A 21,504-nucleotide genomic window follows, 5' to 3' on the forward strand; every position below is an offset into this window, starting at 1 on the left:
AAGAAAGAAATAAAGTCCGCTGTTTTACGAGTATCGTGAAAGCGGAAAGCTTGACACCCCTCTTCTACTACCCCCATTCTCTATAGAGGAGCCACATCAAAGCAAACTTTCAATCGAGCTTCAATTAATTCGCGGGAAAAACGAGGAAAAAAATGAAGTCAGCTCGAACGAGAAAAAGGGCGGAAAAGAGAGGATGAGAAGCGTGGAAAAGAGAAAGTCGAAGGTTAGGATAAGAGAGAGAGAGGAAAAAATAGCCAAATGGACGAAACAAAAGATAGCTAATAATATCACCGTTGACGTGGTAGTTATATAAACGACGTCGTGAGAAGTTATGATTGCAGGTAGGATGTGCTTCGATCTTTATGCCCTTTCCAACAATTTTAAAACTTATCAGCATGACATCGAGCCTTCTTAAAACTCGAGTGGTATTAAGCGAGAAGCAGCTAAGTACCAACACTTGGCATCGCGAAAAAAAATCCACAAAAAGAAATTGTCAACGGTCGTTGTTTTCCTTTCTTTCTTACGAAAAAGATGAGAACGTTATCTTCTTTTATGAAATTATTTCTGAACGAGAAATCGTTAAACGGTAGAGACATCTTAAGAAGAACTTTTTTTTATCTTAATCTTTCTGTTGCTCTCGATAGGTATAATCTATTTCTTTCTATTATATTTTTTGCAAATAAAGAATATAGAAAAATTTGAAAAATCAATAATCCACCTATATTACGAAATTCATTAAACATTGAAAAGCTCTTAGAGATTAAAATAAAAGCAAAACTAAATTTAAAAGGAATCCCATACAATTCGAGTTGTATCATGTACATTACATACATGTATGTATGTACATTACATTATGTACATATATATATGTATGTGGATTACATACATACACGATATAATGCTATATTTGTTATATGTATATATAATGCTACATTTGTTAGTCAATCGATATATCAAATTCTATTGTATAGAAAGAAGAGAAGTCTCGTAATTAACCTCTCTGTAGTGAACTGATAAATCAGGAAGCGGAAAAGTCCTTGACGCTTTCGCAGTGTTCGAATGATGTGCGCTCTCTGATTTCCAGGGCGGTCAGCATGCTATAGTACAATGGTATACATATAGGTGCACATATACCTATAAACATAACATATATAGACTAGATACGTGGAGAAAGGGGCTTGTTTTATCGAGCAGCAACGTTCACTCTCCCTCTTTATGCCAAACCGAATGCGCGGCTCGTTTGACTCGCACTGATTGGAAGCGCAAAAACATCCTAGTCGACGATTTTCAATTCAGCGAGTTTGAAATTCTCCTCGCTCAGCTCCACTCTTTTCGTCGTAGTCATAGTTGTCATAGTCGATGTCGACGTTGTTCGAGCATTTCGCTTCGACTGGTTGCCCGTTGATACTTTTTGTGCCTTGCTCTCTTGTTTTCAATTTTTTAGTTGTCCTTGCGCGAAGTTTTATCTCTCTCTCTCTCTCTCTCCCTCTCTCTCTCCCTCTCTCTCTCTCTCTCTCTTTCTGTTCCTCGCTCTTTTTCTCTCTCTATCTCATTCGTTTCCATCTACCCACTCACTCATCCATCCAGTTACCCTACTCGCTTTCCTTCCTTCTTTTCTTCCTTCCTTCTTTCCTTCCTTTCATCCTTCTTTCTTTCGAACACGTTTCGTTCCCTTCGAAGAAATGATTGTTTCCTTCCTTCGAGAAGAAGCTCTAGTCCCATTCATGAATATCTTTGAGAAAGAATGAAAGAGATATGGAAAAACGGGAATCCTCGCGCGTATATTTAAAATTGCGTTAGAGCGATTGGATTGTTGCAATGCAAAGAGTGCTATTCAAAAAAATGGTACCATTCGTACATCGATGAGCGGGAAAGCAGAAAAGCGGGAAAGCTTCGAAAGTAGGTCGAGCTTGTTGACGTCATCTTTCGAATGCCATCGAATGACCGCAAATCGAACGAGTTCTACGACGAAACGAGTACCAGTGCTGCAAACGCATTATCGACTTTAACATACTTTTGCTTTTGTGTAGTAAATCCTTCTTTTAGATAAATAAAATCTTTTTCTGCTTTTTTTCTTTTCTTTTTTTTCCAAAATATAGGTACCTATCTACGCAACAATATTTCGTATAATATGTGTATTTATTGTCTCTACGTGAATGCGCGAACGGTCAAGGTTACTTTTTTTTGTGAAAACAGAATTTCCAAACTTCAATACAAGTAAATTCATGACAAAGTAAATTTTTGCGTTCCATTGTTTTTCCAATGAGCGCGCGCATTGTTTGTCAGCTTAACTATGGAAATTTGCGGGAGGCCGTGGATCGAGCACTATTAGATTATTATCCCTTTGAACTTGGCAAACGGGGTCGATCGATTCGAAATCTACCACCCCTATTTTCTCTTTTCTCCTCACCCTTCCCCATCCGATAATGGTTCCCGCGGGATGCATTCAACCGTTCTAGAATAACCTGTTTGTACGTAGAACTACATCAAATAAAAAAGAAAAAGCGGAAACGTTAAACTATTCTTAAAAGATCATCCACTTTGTTCCTTTCAAGAAGATCAGCGTTTTTAAATAATATTAAACATATGCTAGTTTATCTTTTTAATTAACAGAGATTTTACTTTTGGAAAAATCGATCGATGTTATAAAGCTTTTAATTATTAAAACGAACAAACAAGAAAGGCTGAAACTACCAGATCAGAAGCGTGTATTGAGTGTACTGAAGTTTAAATTAATTCGATAGCAAGTAATTATTTTAATTTCCCGGCATTCAACCTGTATCCTGTTGAGAGAAAGATTTTCAATGGTAGTATTGAACAACGAAAGCTTTCATTTCACCTAACAAATAAATCGCAATTCTGCGTAAATGTAAACTCAATGGGTAAATATCAAGAAAACGTTTATACTCCATACTCGTAGAATATTCATTATTTTTATATATTTTCACCGTATTATCGTCTAACATGTCACATTCAAGCGTATTACTCTTAATAACAGATTATACATGTATTATACTTGATTTATTAATTTTTAATAAAAAGAAATTATGAAACTTTAGATATTATTATCGACAAATAATTTTTTAAGTAATGAAACGCAACATTTTTATTTGCTCGACGACAGAAAAGAAAAAAACGAAAGCGAAATAAAATAGTATCTTTAAAAGAAGGAAGTAGTAGCAAGGTTGGAGAGATAAAGAAACCGCTTGCGAGACGCCATCGTGACGACCCCTTTTCTTCCTGATCACTATGTCACTTTTTCTCAGGGATAACCCTCTCTTCTCAGCCCTCGTTTAAGTAAAACGCCAAAGGTTGACCGGTTCAACGGCAAAAGGAAAAAGCAAGAGAAGAAAGAAAGAAAGAAAGAGAGAGAGAGAGAGAGAGAGAGAGAGAGAGGGAAAAGCCGCTGTTTAAGGGAAGCGAGCGATAGCAGTCCATGGGGGTCAAGAACGGAGTGGGGAGAAGATCACCAGCAAAGGCTCTCGACAATTTCATCATTTTCATTGAGAGTTAGTTGCTTCATGTTCATCATCTCAAGTGTGCAATAGCTCCAATTATCTTAAAATCCTTCCTGGGAAGTATTCGTCTCCTTCGGGAATGAAAATTTCTAATTTCCAATTTTGGGAAACGACAACAATAGCAAACGAAAAACGGATGTTATCTGTCGAAACGTCAAGATTCTTCTAGTCGTGAAGAATTATCGGAACCGAGTGATCGGACGGCCTATTGGCAGGTGATTGATATGTTTCCCGCGCGCGCACCATTTTTTCTTCTGTCATGTCGGCGATACGTTCGGCGCGATAGACTTTGTTCGTGACATCGTTGTGACATGGATGGATACAATCATGTCTGGTATCATCATCAGCACCAAAAGCAGGAGCAACACCAACAGCTATCTTATCAGCATCAGCATCAGCAACAGCAACAACTACAATCTCAGCAGCAAGGACAGCAGCCGTTACCGCATCATCATTACCATCAGCAGCAACAGCAACATCTTCATCAGCATTATCATCATTCCGTTCATCAGCATCAGTATTCGATGCATTATCCGCCAGATTATCTCTATCGCTTCTCTCTTCAGGTATATTGTACACTAACCCTTTACGTTCAGCAAAGAAACATATCAAGTGTCAACGTTCTCCGGTTCATCTTTCCCTTTCATTCATTTACCCTTTTTGTTAGACACAGAAGAGGGATGTTCGTTGCGAATAACGTTGATTATTTACTTTATAAAGTACATCGTAGCAAAGAGATTCTCGTACGATCTCAGATCTTCCTGTTAATGTATACACACACACATGTGTGCACTAGTTCTTCCCGCACAAAATAAAACTTCTTTTTCCCCGCTTTCAAAGAATGATCAGACGCACTTTGTATTCTTTTCAAGCCGCTCGGCGTTATCGATCGGTCGAAGAACTGCTCGTGAATTTTAGGATTCGAGGGAACTGCTTCTTATCGAATTCAACGGATACGACGAGTTAAAGCCCGGCTCGAATTAATCAAACTCCGCGCGCGTCGTACGAACGTGTACCCTACGTATGATTTTATGGTTCCCGCTTCGGTACGCCGCCGGCATGAACAATCGGCTGGCAGAGAGCGAGGGTGAAAGCGGTCGACGTACATATAAAGATAGAGTGCGCAAGAGGAAGACCATCCCCAATCCCTCTTCTCTCCCTCTCTCCTCCGTTCTCCAGAGACATACAGAGCTGGGAATTCAGCATCCAAACTCGACCCGAATACGGCGAGGCATGCCTTATCTGACAGGCAGATACCGCCGGAGTTATGCGTTACCTACGCCAAATTATGTTTCCACTTTGTCCCCGCCTACCTCTTCGGGATCTATCCTACCTCAACTCACTATACTCATTCTCCTCCCTCCATCGTTTCCGCTTCTAGTTACTGCATATGATGCACTTAGCCGGACATGTATTCACCAACGATGCCATCGTTATCAGAGTTGGAAAATTCGTCGAGATTCGAGTTGGATGCGTAGCTATTGATTTTTCTTTAATAACTACGCGAATATGCCTAACTTTCTCGAATCGATGAGAAACTTCTCTGTCTTTCTCTGTCTTTCTCTCTCTCTCCCCTCTCTCCCCTCTCTCTTTTTCATACACATATTTACGTACATGTTTCATACGTACATATTTTCATATACATGTACGTATACATATATGCGGATTTTTTCTCGAACACGAATTTTTTTTCTCAAAGCATTATAAAATCGGAAATGGCTGTATCGTATCTAGAACTTTAAGTTTCACCAAGAAGGCTGTAATCTATAATAAGGACGTAAGAACTTTGACAGTTTTCAAAGATATACACTTTTCTGTAATTTCGAAATCATGACAGAATAATATCGTTTTTTGTAAATAGATATAAAACTGTGATGATCGATTTTTGTAATCGATATCGATCAGAGTACTTGATAATTAACGCTTCTAATTATCAGTGTGTTCGCGATTGGAAAATGAACAATGGAAGAACGGCTAACTGATGACAGTTGCGAAAATGAAAGAGAAAAAGAGAAAAAGAGAGAAAGAAAGAAAGAGAGAGATAGGAATGCCTTAGGCACTTTAACCGTTCGAGAGGAAACGTGAGTGAGTACGCGCGATTTTCGAGCTCAACAATGGACGAGAGATGTGTAATGACCGGGATCTACTGCCTAGAACCACAGCATTCCAGATATACGAGGAGCCTGCCGTTGCTTCGCATAAAACAACGGCCGAACCGTGGACGCCTGTTAAATTCTTGTCCGTATGCGACAGATTTCGGAACTATCTCGAGTAATTAGCAATGAAAAACGGCGAGTAATTACGATCGTATTATGAGTCTCGACGCGGAACCCTTTGAAAAAGCTTTCGAATCGTGCGATGATACACGCGAGAAATAAAGAGAGAGCAAGATGAAGGGTTAAAGCAAATGGAAGGTCCGCGTTAGTCTGGAAGAAGATGAAAACGAGAGGCAAGTGAGAGAAAGAGGTAGCTGAACGGTAATAGTATCGTTCAGTGACAAAAGGCCTATCTGAAACAATGACGTCCGTTTACGTCGGTGTGGAACATTAGTATATACACATACGATATACCTATACACATACATTTACGTATTACTGTGTAGAGTGTATATATAGATATATATATATATATATATATATATATGCGAATTAAAGCGGGTCGTTCGTTGACGTTCCTATGTTTTTCGGTAGATTTTCCATCTATTACGTTCGCGTTAGATCGATCGACCGTCGAGCGTATACGATGAGGGATGAAAAAGGTGGTGGATGTCGAGGGGTAGGAAAAAAAATAGAGAAAGAGAGGAAGAGAAAGAGAGTCGGAGTGGGTAGGAAAAAGTTAGAGGAAGAGTAATTGCCACCTCGTGACGTACGGATGTGCCTTTCGAACTACTTTTCGACGTGCTTCTGCTTTAGATATCGCTCGAATCCTTCTGAAAGAAAAGAAGAGAGAGAGAGAGAGAGAGAGAGAGAGAGAGAGAGAGACTGAGATAGAGAGAACAAATTCGATGATTCTTTAACAGAATATTCTACTATATCTAAAAGCGAACGTTCTATTTGCAATGATATTACAATTAAGATTAGACATAGAAACGTAGAATGTATTAGGACGTAAAATGGTATCGACGATTTTGGGACGTTCGTCAGAGATTCATCTTCGTTATCGAACGAACGTATCTCACTGGAAAGTGCTTTCTCTACCGCATGTTGTGATTTACCGCATGCGATTCACGATACATTGCACGCAGCCCTGACGAATCAGCGCTTTCAGCTTGATATCCGAACCATTTAATCTCAACGATAGATTCTCCTTCGAGCGAACTATCGAAAAGTGTCCTCTTCGTGAATAGTTCATTAGGAATCTAGTACGTCCATTTCGACGATATCATCAATACACGTTCATCCATGTAACATGATCTTTTTTCTTTTTATTACAGAAGAAATGAAGTTTGACTCAAGCAAATCGCTTTCTAAATTTTTCAAAGAAAAAAAAAGAAAGAAATTGTTTAGTTCATTGGCAGACTAACATCGGACACATGCACTAGCATGTTTAAACAACAGAAACAGTATCTAGGCTAACGAAACATTTCTGGTATATCTTTACGTTTTCTTTGTGCGTCCAAATGAGATTAAGACGAATGTTTATGGTCTTTGATGTAATAATCAAGTAGAAGGTCGGCTTTTATAGACGATCGCTTGAGTCAACGGGATAGGAAAGGGCTCAGCAATGTATGCCCGTGCTGGCAAAAACAGCCTATTGGTTATTGCTCCTAATCCTGATGCCGTGTATTCGAGGAATTTATGTGTTGGCTAAGCTACCAGATTGCTGGAACCCTGTCGAAAAGGAACTATTCTATGGAAATAGAAATTCTCAATGTAGATTTGTTAACCTTTACCTTTACCACGATAACATTGGACAATAATAATATTCCTATCTTCGATCGATCTACATTTTTCCTTTTCTCTTCACTTTACTCTATTGTGAGAAAAACTAAAGGGATAATTGACGCATGAAAAAGAGATACATTCGAGTAAAGTTGACCTTCTTTGATCTCTGGTAATCGACTTTTTTTCTTTTCTTTTCTCCTTTTTTCCATTTTATCACGATGTAGATATTGTCTGTATCGTTTATCCGATCTTACTTACTGTTTTCTGAGTCAATAAACGACTTCCATTCCGAGTAAACGATGGAGATCGAGGCGGAAATGAGAGCGAGGGTTGAAAGCTGGGTCGGATCAAGAAGAAAAAAGAAGCCCATGGAGTTTGTTTCCAAGATAGGAGCCAGCTGCGTCGTCTACGACGATGACGGTTACGAGAACGTAATGCTTTTGTCGTAGCCGGAGAAGAACGAATAGATGGGACGAGACGGACGTAACAGAATTTCTCGTTCTCCGACTTTTATGACTTTACCGGATTTTCACAAACGCCCAAACGTTCCTCGTTATCGCCGTCGATGCTTTCTTCTATTTCTTTATCCATTCTTCTCAACGTTCGTTTTTTCTCCTTCCAAATATTTCAAGATAACAACTCCTAGAGGACTTCGTTCTGGACAATTCGTCATTTTTCTTTTTATTCTCTTTCTCTATTTCTTTTTCTCTGTTATTTCATTCGCTGACTCGCGTGAAAATGTTTCCTATAGTTGCTTTTATTCAGAACGATAAAGAACTCATCTTCGTGTATGCTACTCGGAGCTATAACGCTTTAATGAAACGAAAAGTAACACGATGTTCGCTCTAAAAATCATGTGGTAAGATGTGTTGATATGAGACGAATTTAGTCTCATACTTAGCACGATTGTCGAACTGAAAACAAATTTTTTTCTTTTTCTTTTTCAATGAATACTTTTGCTATATTCGGCTGGACGGATCAAAAATCTATTCTATATTATACTATAGTTCTTATCAAATTGCTTGCATCAAATTTCATTCAAATTCTTGCATCAAATTAATCCTACGAAACTAATTCTACAATAGCGTTCGTTTTTAAAGTTTTATTTATATATAATAAAGTTTAATTTATGAATAATAAGTATAACAAATGCTAATGTAGATCTCTAAGTTGAGATAGAGTTATATAATAATTACGCGTAATTGCATAAATGACTTAATTGAAATTTGTACTGAACTCTAGGTAATATAAAACTCTCAATAGTCCTGTCGAACTATAAGACATACACTGGTTTTGTTGAACTATAGGAACTATATCAGATATGCATTGATCTCTATGTATTATAATGCTCTCAATAGTTTTGCTAAACTATAATAGAAGACTGGGCTCATCAAACTATAAGAGCTATGTAAGAACACACCCTGATCTCTATGGCTTAATGATGATAAAGCATAATGATCTTGTTAAACCATAAGATACATACCGATTTTGATTGTGTATATGAGATTTGGAATTTAAAACTCGACTATTTAGATTCGACTATTAATATTCGACGTTCAAAATAGCATTATTTTTGAAGAACTATCCGAGAGATTGATTGAAGAAATTAAGAAAAGGTGAAACAATGTATGGAAAAAAAAACGGTAAATCAATATATGGAAAAGGATTCTAATTGCTTGGATATATGGGCAGAATTCGTGTTGACAATTGTTTAAATAATTTCGTATATACTCCCTAAGCAATGCATTAAGGGATTGCAAATTTGACGAGTGAAAAGTAAGCTATCTCAACAGATAGACTTAAGATAAATACATGGATCCTTTGATCTATGAACTTCATATATTTAATGCCAAGCTAAAGAAAGAAAATTCAAATATCTATATACAAAACGGAAAAAATATTTAAAACTCAGACTATGTTGGATCATGTGTTGTTTTATCTTAAATTTGTTTTTTAACATCGAAATTTTCTCTCGAAGTCTTAAGAAACTTAATAACTTATTCTCGCGCATATCGTTGGCTCAATAACCGATCGTTCGCTCCACGTCATTTACTTTCCATAGGTGCGATGGAGCGATATCGATTTTCCGTAGAACGTACTCGAGAGAACGTCTCGTGCGGAGCATTAAGGTGATGCATCTAAACTCAAAGGAATATATCTGAACGGCGTGTAAGCTGGTCAATGCCAGGCGTGCCAAACGTTTCCTTCTCTCGACCGTAATTTCCACGTGGTTCCGTGTCGATCTACCGATAGACTATACACACGTAGAACCTGATGAGAGAGTTTGTGAGATAGAACGGAGAAAGGAAGGGAAGAGGGCTTGGACAGAACCCAGAGAAAGACCAGATTTCCTAATCGGTATGAGGGTTTCCACCAGCCGGCTCTCAATTCGTACCAAAGCAATTCAGAGAGCTCACTCGTCGAGAGGGAAGAGCAACACGAGAGAGAAGAAAGATAGATAGAGACTTCAAGCGATAGAGAGAGAGAGAGAGAGAGACCAAAGCGAACGACTCGAAGACAATGCAATTATTTGCAATTACCGCGTTCGTCCGCGGCTCGCGGAATTATCCCATTCTGTTTCCATTACCGTTCCTACCAGCTTTTCTCCTCCTCCTTCTTGCTATCTTCTCTTCGTCATTCTCTTTCTCACTCTCTCTCTCTCTCTCTTTCTCCCTCTCTCTCTCTCTCTCTCTCTCTCTCTCTCTCTTTCTCTCTTCGGTCTATGTCTGAAGCATCATCGAGATGAGAAGGCTCGTCTCTTTCTCCTCAATCTCTACCTGCTATACGTGGCCTTTCAATGCATGTAGTAGGAATGCAAGATGCCATACCGTCAAAATATCGAAGAGAGAAATTAATAGAACGAGTTCCTTGGATAGAAGGCTAGATAGTTGTGAAGATTATTGAAAAGAATTAAAGAATTTGTTCTTTTTCTTTCTTTTCATTCGAACGATATCGTCAATGATAAAAGTAGAGAGAGAGAGAGAGAGAGAGAGAGAGAGAGAGAGAGAGAGAGAGAGAGAGAGAGAGAGAGAGAGAGAGAGAGAATGTTTTCTAAGGAAATTCACTCACATTTGAAATTTTTAGTATCACCAAAGAATGTATTCTAATAAATTCCAACTTCTTTCTTAGCTGACCGTTCGCTTTTAAACGGATCGGTTCAAGCGATGAAGAAGGTACTTAGGTATTAGGTAGCACATGACCGAAAAGGCGAAAGATAGAATTCGATTACAAAGCCACCAGGCTGACATCCTGCGTCATCGAGAATCGGACTCCCTCCCTCTCTCTCTCTCTCTCTCTCTCTCTCTCTCTCTCTCTTTCTTCCTTCGAACCCTCTTTTTCCACCTCCCACTCGTCTCTGATTCTCTTGAAGGCTTGCTGTATTCAAGTCGTTAAAGATTAACGGTGCTCTCGCCCCAACGTCGTATTCAGAGATTCTGGACCGTAGGATAGGGGAACGGCTAATGTAACAAAGGAAATCCGGGTGGCGAGCGACAAAACGTAATTACGCGACACTCCTCTCGCTTTTCTTCTACCACTTCTACACTTTCTCCACCTTCTTCTCCTCCTCCTCCCTTCTCCCTCTCTTTACATCATTCTGTCCCCCTTTCCCTTCCATTCTTTTCATTTTTCCTTCATCTTGTCTTTCCTTGTATCATTTTTATATATACTCACCTATCTTTCTCTACTATCATCGGTTGCGTTCGTTCTTCCCTTTTTTTTTCTTTCTTATACTTTTATGCTTTTATTTATCACACTCCAACACCATACAGCATCTATACAGGTTCTCTGAAACGAACGAAAGGATACTCTGATGAGTTTTTGAATTAGATTTTCGAATCGTAGGACGATTCGCCTATGTAACTTTCATTGAGTTTTCGCACCAAATTTCATTTTACCATTCCTGGAATAGAAAAATTTGGTTGTGAGATAAAACACTGAAAATTCTAATTAATCAGAATCTATCGATATATAACTGATATCAGAATTCGGTGTTATTGACAAGAAGAATAAGAGAAAGAAGAAATGGAAGAAGTGGAAAGAATAGCGTTCCTTTTTAGTATACCTACTTTAAAAGATATATCATCGGGATATACTTCCGTTTCCCTTGGGTCGTAAGATCGTGAATATATACTATATATGTAGTATATACCTACATATCTGAAAAATTAATATGAACTTTAGGAAAGTGTATTCTCTCGGTGCGACGGCTGTTCCAAGTTTTACGCTGTCGGTCGCGATCAGCCTCCAAGCGGGATGACAAAATCCAGAGAGAAATTTTAATAGATTGCCCGGGCATAATATTCTCTTCTTTCCTTCTTTCTTCCTTCTTTCTTCCTTCTTCCTTACTTCCTGCCTTCTCGTAAAAGTTCGAGCAAGAACTTCTATGAAGAAAATGAAATACCAGCCATATAACCTTCGACCTTTCTCTCGCATACTTCTACCTTGAACACGTGCAGTGGCACGCGAACAAGGTCTTAGACCATAGCTTCGGGCCATTTTGATATGAATCGTTTTTGTTAATATAAAGCCATGTCCGTAGCTACTCAATGTTGCTTGTGCTTTTAATGCTACAGTAATATCTACTACTACGGAAGAATGAACGTATTTCTCAGTATATGCACACTTCAATGCGTTGATAATTTGCTGAAAGCTGACGTCTTGAAACGGAATGGAGTTGGTTCCAACCAACGACGGAAACGATTAGCTCGGCCGAAGGCATTGTCGTTATGCTATTACCTCGAGACTCAGCGTGGAATCGCTCAGAGTGTAAAATTACTGCTACCGAAGGCTGGCTGGAGAGAGAGAGAGAGAGAGAGAGAGAGAGAGAGAGAGAGAGAGAGAGAGAGAGAGAGAGAGAGAGAGAGAGAGAGAGAGAGAGAGAGAGAGAGAGAGAGAAGGACATGGAACCGCAAAGAGATAGATGGATAGATAAAGAAAGAGAGAGAAGAGAGAGAGAGAGAGAAGGAATAGAGAATATAATAGAAGAAGATAGAACTACATAGACATAGATGCAGTGTGCTAGAGGGTTGGTGCCGGAGAAGTACCGCCGAGTTCCTAAACTACCAGCGTCTAGTAAGTGGTAAACTGGTAGGATACTAGAGAGAGAAAGATAGAGAAGAGGAGAGAAAACGATTAGTAGAGGCACGGCAAGTTATGCCGGCATTGTTCTAATTTAATCATACATGCCAGGAACAGCCAAGATACCGACTCACCGAATAACTCGGTGGTAACGACCCTCTCGCGAGCCACCATTTCCGCCATTTAGATCGGTTCTCGTCGATCCTTTTCCTCTCATATTCTTTTATACTCTTCGTTCGTCTTTTTATCTCATGGTTCTTTGTCTTTTTGTTTCTCTCCTCTCTTTCCTTTTTTCTTTTTTCTTCCACAAAAGCTCTCGGGCGAGTTAAAGCTCATTAAAATTTTCAATTTCTATCTCATGTCTCTAATATCACGCAGCTTCGAGTAACACCTGTCTAGGGTGATATCATTTTCTTCTTGAACGTCGCGTCCGCTCTGCCATTTTATTTCTCGATCTCTGTTCTGGCGTTAAACAATGAAGGAGAAAAAAAGAGATGAAGAAGAAAACGGCAACGATGACAAGCTCGTAAGAGAAATGAGCTACATCTTCATCCGCACCAATTGATCAGCCGTTCGAAAATCTTTGTAATTTCATAGAAGTTCTCCTAGCATTTTAATAATACGAATCCTTAAACTATGGAAAAGCTAACGCTTTTCCGATACGATAAACGATATTTATTGTTTCTCCTTACGACGATAATTTCTTCAAACGAAATATCTTTCTAAAAAAAACTTATTTTCAAAAAAAAACTTTCGAATTTATCTTTCTTTTCCTTATTTTTTACGATGCTGACATAAAGGCGCACTGATGAAAGGAGTTCTTACAATAAAAATAAAGGAAAACAATGAAGAACTTTTTCTCTTTCTCTTTCTTTCTCTCGAGCATCGATTTCGAAAATCGAAGTGTCGATAGAAATCTGATGCGATTTATTTAACTCTTAAAAAAATGAAGGAGAACAGAGAGAGAGAGAAAGAAAGAGAGAAAGAGAGAGAGAGAGAGAGAGAGAGGGATGAGGAAACATAGAGAGAAAGAAAGAGAAAAAATATGAGAGAGAGAGAAAGATGAGGAAACATAGAGAGAAAGAAAGAGAAAAAATATAAGAGAGCCGAGAATGGTGCGAACGGTCGACTGGAATTAAAAGCGATTTTATTGGCGCGGCTTTCCGCGAGTTGCGTTTTAAATTAAACTCGGTCCGTTTCTATCGCCGTTACGGTGTGCCTAGCGATTACCGTTTATCGATTGGATTACTACCTATTTGATGGGAAGTAAGAGAGAAAGGACACGTGGCTTCTCGTTCAAGCTTGGTGTTCTATTCAAATATATCAAGTCGACGAACGAAAATCAAAAACTATTAACGCCAGCTCGAATGTACTTCATGTCTCGTATTTTTTACTTCGAAAATGCTCGTTAGTAATGGAAGAGTCATTCACGTGAAACGATTACGTAGAAGCATAATTTTGAAAAGCACGATTGGCACTTCACATTTTTTGTTTACCTCGTATACCTATTTTAAATATGGACGTTTATGCATTGTACATATGTATGACTTTTAAATGGATAAAATTCTTCAAATTGGTTGCTTTCATCATAGAATTCGAAGGAACAAACAAATATGCTAAGAGAAGAAAAATCTCTTTTTGAAATTATAATTAGTCAAGGATTTTTCTAATTCAATCATAAAAAACGACACCGTCTAAATAAACCTACCTCTAATATACTCCCTTTAATTATAAAAGTTCTGTCTTTTCTATGGTTTTCTCTTCACATGACTGATAATAAATAGATCTATATGTCTTTCTCTTTCTCTCTCTCTCTCTCTTTCTCTCTCTCTTTCTCTCTCTCTCTCTCTCTTTCACTCTCTCTTTCTCTCTCTCTCTCTCTCTCTCTCTCTTTCTCTCTCTCTTTCTCTCTCTCTCTCTTTCTCTTCACCTCTTTCTCTGCAGTTCATTTCGTGTGAACATGAAGCGAAGTAGAAAACGAAATAGAGAAAGTAAACGCGTAGCACGCACGAGCAATTAAAAGGGAAACGTTAGCGTACGTCGGACGGGCTTCCGTAAGAAAGCGAGAAGAGGAACGGCGCAGTGCGCTGTGAAGCGCGACGAAACGCGGTGAAGCGCGGCGAAGCACCGGTTGCTGGCATTGAAAGGCCGCGGTCGAGAGGTTAATTGCGCGCTAACACAGAGCGTTCTTTGATTACCGTCGCAACGCCTCGCGCGTCTCTCTTGCCCGCCCCAACGATTCTCCGCTTGCCAGGTAATTACGCGAGCCTCAGGTGATCAACCTTTATAAAAGACCCCTTCTTCTACCTTTCCCTCCCTCTCTTTCTCTCTCTCTCTCTTTCTCTCTTTCTCTTCTCTTTCTTTTTCCCTCGTACGCTTTAGACCCGCTTTCGTCCGTTCTCCTCTTTTCCTTTTTCACTCCGTATCGAGTTGGAAGGTACTCGTCGGAAGTACGTTCTCTAAGTCACAAAGCTTTAGAGGTATTGCGCCGCCAGTCATTAAGTTCGCGCTTTCGCAATATTCATAGAAGGGGTCCACTCGAAGATGAGATGTAACCCAAAAGAAAAACACTCCAAGCACTTTAACGCCGTAAAACAACAAGAGAGAGAAGGAGAGAGAGATAAAAAGGATATACAAAAAGAATATCGAAATTTTTCAAATTTAGTCCATTATTAAGGTTTAAGCTATTCCGATAATCCCAAAATTGTTTCCAACCTTTCTTTCCTCAAATACTCTTGTTATCTTATTTGTCGACTTAATTGAGACATCTTATTTAATTCTTTACATAATTAAATCCTTTTTTCACGATTTTTTAGAATAATGAAATAGAATAGAGTAGAAATTTTCAAGGAGTTTTCTATATATGTATATATGAAATAAATAATCCGTTGATGAAAAATCTATGTTGGGAATATCAAATGGAAAGCCAATTAATCAAGAACTCTTGTAATTAGAAGTTTTCTCCTACAGATCCATATAAAAATGATCTTAGTTGAATACATGCTTTTCGACAGAATTCTTGTATCTCTGTTGTTCTAGAGACGACGAAGAGTGAAATAGAAATGAAATAGGAAGAATGAGAAAGAGAGAGAGAGAGAGAGAAAGAGAGAGAGAGAGAAAGAGAGAGAGAGAGAGAGAGAGAAAGAGAGAGAGAGTGAGAGAAAGAGAGAGAGAGAGAGAAAGGGACGTCAAAAAGAAAGGAAAGATTGATTGATTGCTATTGATTCCGTTCCAGGGTTAATCTCCTTCAGAACGATACAGTATACAAAACTTTCACATTTTTACATGTAACAAGCATGAGACAACAGTGCTATACTGTAAAGGTGTTGCATGTAGTATAAGTGATATAGTGAAATATAAGTCACATGTGAGATTAATTAGATACTATTGATACGACGAAGAGATGAAACACGTTATAGCACTTTCTCCAATAAAAATAAATTAGAGTACTATAAAATCAACAACAACAACAACAATAATAATAATAATAATAATAATAATAATAATAATAATAATAATAATAATAATAATAATAATAATAATTGCATTTGTAAATTAGATATAAACATAAACATAAAACTAATCCTAAAGTTTATACTTATAAACTAATCATATACCTATTTATAACGGAAATAATGAAAACAATTAAACAAACATTGGATTATGTCCGCGTTCATTCAGTAAACATACATCAGCGATCACACACAATCAATAATACATTCACACTTGGCGCTGACAACCAATAACAATGTTAGAGATTACACACACTCAAGCCCAATCACACTTCCGTTGACGTGCACAGCCGAGAATTATTAATACGAAATATTTAGTTACGAGTATCAGCGCAACACCTGAAAGCGTACTCATTGTCAAAGTAAAATTGCCATATGTTGCTGCTGGTCGTCTCACATCGAAATTATGATAATCAACGGTGCAAAAGACGCTTGCAAGACTGTTCGTAGTTTGCACCTGGCGTATGTGCAACGAAAGAGCATTCCAGAACCGGTAAATCAGCAATGCAAGTGAATGAGACAGTGCGGTAGTGCGATATAGTGTGTTATAATTTAATCGTGATCCCAAACGTGAACGTTAGGTCCTAATACCCAAAGGTCTGACCTTCATTCAAATAAAACTTGTAAGGAATCCAGCACGTTGCCTTATTATGAAGAGTATAGAAAGATATCAAGGAAGTAGAAACATCATTACTAAACCCTGAGCAAACTTAGACATTCGTAGTATCACGTGATATGAACGTCTCGTCACACACCATAAATAAAGTGAATGCAGGAATTCAGTGCTCGCTATAGACGCATATCGTCGACAGCATGCATATCAATAAGCATCAAGCAACAGTAATTAAAGTGAGAGTAGGTGAAACTCATAATAAGCTTTGTCTTTAATGAATGAGAGAGTGCATATCTGTTTTTTACTTAAAGATGATAAGAGAGTATAAACCTCATGACATATGTTCATGACATGTTTGCCACCTGACATTATTCTGCAGATGGACACTGAGTAACTTAATGACACTGTAAAGAGGAATGTCCGTATCATCTACTCTGAGACCGAGGAAACTAAGAACGTACACAGATTTAGTGGGAGATTATTAATCGTAAACTATGACACAATGTGAGTTATATCATTATTGACCTTCGCAATACCATCCGCGAACCTATTAAAGTGTATATGGAGGTAAATTTGAAGATCATCAGTGTACTTGATGATCATACAGTGGCGAATCTCGTTACTAATATTCCAGATATATACAGCACATAAAAAAGGACCTAAAACAGAATCCTACAGGACTTTTGAGAAAATTGGCTTTTATAATGAGCACATGTTGTCAATTCGCACTGATTAATGATGTTCCGTCAGATACAACCAGAATCGTCAAAACAATATTGTATGTGAGAAGTTGAAACGTGCTAACTTTTTCATGAGAATCCGCTGATCAATCATATCGAAAGCCTTTGAGAAATCAAAATACGTAAGAGATTCTGCGTTTTTCCTTTATCGTTTTGATTGAAGGATTTGAATTCTGAATCTTAGAATTCTCGCATTTTTGTTGTTCTGGAGATGACTAAGAGTGAAATAGAAAGAGAGAAAGAGAAAAGAGAAGAAAAATTTCGTCTCGTAGTGGTCTTCGGACTTAGACATCCGACAAGAGTTCTAAATCGCATGGAAAGAAACTCAAAGTGCTTTCCTTTTATCAACTAACAATGAGAATAGGAATTTAGTCGGAAGGAAGGAGAGAGAAAGAGAGAAAAGGAAGAAAAAAAAAGCAAAGATAGAAATATATCTAGTACACCTTTGTTGTCTCCTGCGTTCATTCTTCAAGGATTTTGAATCTCATTCTTGAAAAATTGCGAATTACAAAACGCTGCGTAGACAATATCTTTTCTATCTTCTCCTCGTCTCAGCGTTCTTCTTCTTTCTTTCTTTCTAAAAAGAAACAGAACGAAATATTTCGATTTTTCACAGAACTTTTGGAAAAAAAAGAATTTTTCCGTATCGCTGCTCTCTAGAGCTTTCGTATATTTCAAAAAATATCTTATTGGAAGAACATTTTTCTCTCGATCATGTTCTTATAACTTTATTTTTCATGACTGCAAATATACGTCAAAACCAATACGTTTGTTGAAAATAATAGTATCAATGATTTCCAACTGTTATATTAAAGCATATTTAATTTATACTTAATAGAATGCAATATTGGTTTTATACATTTAATACTATAATTGCATGATAAAAGCTTAAAATATTCATATTTAATAAACGAAATAAAACAAAATTTTTGCTAATCAAGAATTCCGTTTTTTTCTTTTCGGTTGCAGCAACAACAGCAGCAGGCTCAACAGCAGCAGCAGCAGCAGCAACAACAACAACAACAGGCTCAGCAGCAACAGCAGCAGGCTAATTCGCCTGGAAATGGAAACGTTGGGAAGGGTAGTCCCTCACCGGGAAGTTCAGCCTCTCCCGGTGCGGTTTCAGTGTCGAACAAGCCTCAGACCGAACCGAAGCCGGTTGAGTGCAACTTGTGCCATAGAAAATTTAAGAACATACCAGCGCTCAATGGTCACATGAGGCTACATGGCGGTTACTTCAAAAAGGTAAAAACCTTCCTTTCGAGAAAGGCTTTAACATTCGATCCGAAAATTTTCGATAGAATTTTAAGTTAAAGTAGAAAACGACTTAAAAGGAAAAAATAATGAGAGCGGACGGTCTCTTTGCGAAATTTCAAGGAAGCGTCCTTTGAACTTTTAACTTTCCATCGTTTTTCCCTTCCCTTTCTCTCCGTCGTGGATCTTATTAAGGTTAAAGAAATGGTCTGGATGCTGCTTCTGCAATCGTCGAAACAGAAAGATCAGCGATTTCCGAACGCTTTTTCTTTTCCCACTTTTCTTCGACCGAAAGCCCGTCTATGTTGCTCTTACTCATTCTCTCTTCTCCTCCTCCTCCTCCTCCTCCTCCTCTTCCTCTTCTCCTTCTGCGCTGATTAAAAATGTCTTAACGAACTGCAACGTCGTTCATAGAAAAGTACTGAAAGATTTGCAGAGCAAAAGTTTTTCTCTTTTCAATCGTGGAGAAGACGGAGTGGGGGGTTTTTCTCTGCAACATGGGATGAGGTGAAAGGAGCCAAATACTAGCGCGAGAATGTCTTTTTCCACTTCGATAAACTCTCCAAGAAAGGGAAGAAAAAAGTAAAAGAGAGAAAAAAAGTTCGATTGGAAAGGCGATGCGAATGTGACCAGAGATTTCAAACGATCAATTAATTTCCAGTCCTTCGCAGGCCGCGATTATTTAATATGTTCTTTCTGAAAAAAAAAAAAAAATAACGAGTTGGATGCATGAGGAGTCAGTGAAGGATCATCGTTAAGCGACCGTTCTGGTGTTAAAAAAAAAATATTTTTATTAAACATTCATTCTATCTACTTTTTTTATTTACTTCAAACTTTAAAGAAATATTTTCATTTCAATTTCATGAAGTTAAAATTTCGAATTATATCAAAGCAATCAATTAATTCAAGATTGAGTATCGTCAATGATCCGTAGCCATTTCATGGAGTGTGAATAAACGAGCATACGATAAAAAGTAATACGATTACAATGATGTGGAGAACGAAACGGCGGAGTAAGTATCGGAACAACTCAGCGGATAAATAAATGGCTAAGCAGAGAGAAAGAGAGAGAAAGAGAGAGAAAGAGAAAGAAAGAAAGAGAGAGAGAGAGAGAGAGGAGAGTGAGAGAGAGGAGAGAGAGAGTGAAAGAGACCGGAATTGATGGAAAGATAAGGCGATGATCAAATCCAAATGAACCCATTAACAAGCTCTTTCGTTCGTCCCAAGCTTCGAAGCAGTCCTCATCGAATCGAAAAGAGGAAGAATGAGAAAAAGGAAAAGAGAATGAAAGGGAGTGAGAGGTGTGCTCGATGAGGGTATGAAAAATGAACGAAAAGAGAACATGAGAGAAAGAAAGGGAGAGAGAGAGAGAGAGAGAGAGAGAGAGAGAGAGAGAGAGAGAGGGAGAGGGAGAGAGAGAGAGAGAGAGACGTACAAACATTGTCTCGAGCTTTCTCCATTATGCAGATTGAATTTGACTGGTTACGGTCTGGGTTTGCAACAGTGGTGCTCTCGCTCGAACCAGTCGAGTTTTCATCGTTGTACCGACCCTCCTCGTAGCCCTGTTTGAGTCCTACCACAGCAACGCCCCCGTTCCAAGTCGATTCTACTTGACGTGTAGGGCGAGTCCTCGAACCATTGACTCTTTCATGGCATTGGTCGAACTTCTCGTTCACGGAAAGGAAGAATGACCGATCGTACAACCACGACCGAGAATTATTGAAAATTTTCGATGATCCTTCCTACGAATATATTCGGATTAATACATTTTCTTTCTCTGTACATTCGACTTCGATACTATGGACACTGCTATTAGTAGAACACGCTGTAATAGAAAAGGCAAATTCACTTATAATATATTTTTGAGGTATCTTCTCATACGGACAGTTTGACGTTTTGAAGCAAATAGAGGAAAAAACTTTGGAATTACTGTCAATTTTCCTGATTTCGAATCTAATCTACGTATTATACATTTCTCCCTATTTGTTTTGTTTGATATATTTTTCTTACTCTCTTTTTCATAAAATTTTCAAACAATTTTTGTTCTATATGACTGTTTCAATTTGTATTTTGCCGAAACATGATTAATTATATGATATGTTTTTTATTCGAATTCCAATAAAATTCATATAGAGAAGATTCTAAACCGTCTGATAGAACGGAAGACGAGAAAGCAGCCTATGTATTCCAAATTCGATGTCGTGACGCGTAACAAACTGATGATTCGTAACAGACGGACGCCTCGCAATCAATTCCGCGCATTAACGGGCAACAATCAATATTCATGAAATTCACGTTGCGCATCCACGTCAAAGACAGAGTTCAATTTCGTGAGAGGCGATATATACGTTGACAAAGGCACACGTACGAGCTAACGTACAGAAGTTCGAGATTGGAAATTGTCGACCGCTAGAATGATCGCGACTAGTTACGTACGGCATCCATCAAAGATCGTTGCGCATTTTCACACTTGTAACAAATAACTCTTCCATCTATGTATAAATTCTATTTGTTTATAATGTGCAAATATGATCATTCAAGAAAATTTATTTCAAATTATTTCTTAAAATGTACATCGATATAAAAATGTTAAAAGTGACACAATGACGAAAGAAATGTTTGATTCTCGTTAGACTCTTAGATCTCAGTAGGACATCGAGAGAGGCTCGACGAGGTGGCTCTTGATCTAGTATCCCGTGGGACGGTGTATCACACACGCCAGAGATTCCATCATGAGATAATCGAATGGGCGCCTCAATTAGCTTCGCTCGGTGATTAGCGTGCCTGTCCCGCCCTCTCCTGAACAGCTCACCCTAGCCCACCTCTCCAATCTCTATCCCAAGCCCCGTCAATTTAATCGCGATACAAGCCTCTAATTCATGATCACTCGTCGCGAGTTCCATA

General features: G+C 38.3%; 1 protein-coding gene across 11 annotated transcripts in view; it reads left to right on the top strand.

Moving 5' to 3' along the window:
• Positions 1-21,504, top strand: part of LOC124433118 — a 299,244-nt gene that overhangs the window by 264,987 nt on the left and 12,753 nt on the right. For all 11 annotated transcript variants that reach the window (XM_046982751.1, XM_046982755.1, XM_046982753.1 and 8 more), the window contains one exon: positions 18,316-18,591. In XM_046982751.1, coding sequence (XP_046838707.1) covers positions 18,316-18,591 — 276 coding nt within the window. The remainder of the gene's footprint in view (positions 1-18,315; positions 18,592-21,504) is intronic.

The sequence above is a fragment of the Vespa crabro genome, chromosome 2 (genome assembly GCF_910589235.1).
Source record: "Vespa crabro chromosome 2, iyVesCrab1.2, whole genome shotgun sequence".
NCBI lineage: Eukaryota > Metazoa > Arthropoda > Insecta > Hymenoptera > Vespidae > Vespa > Vespa crabro.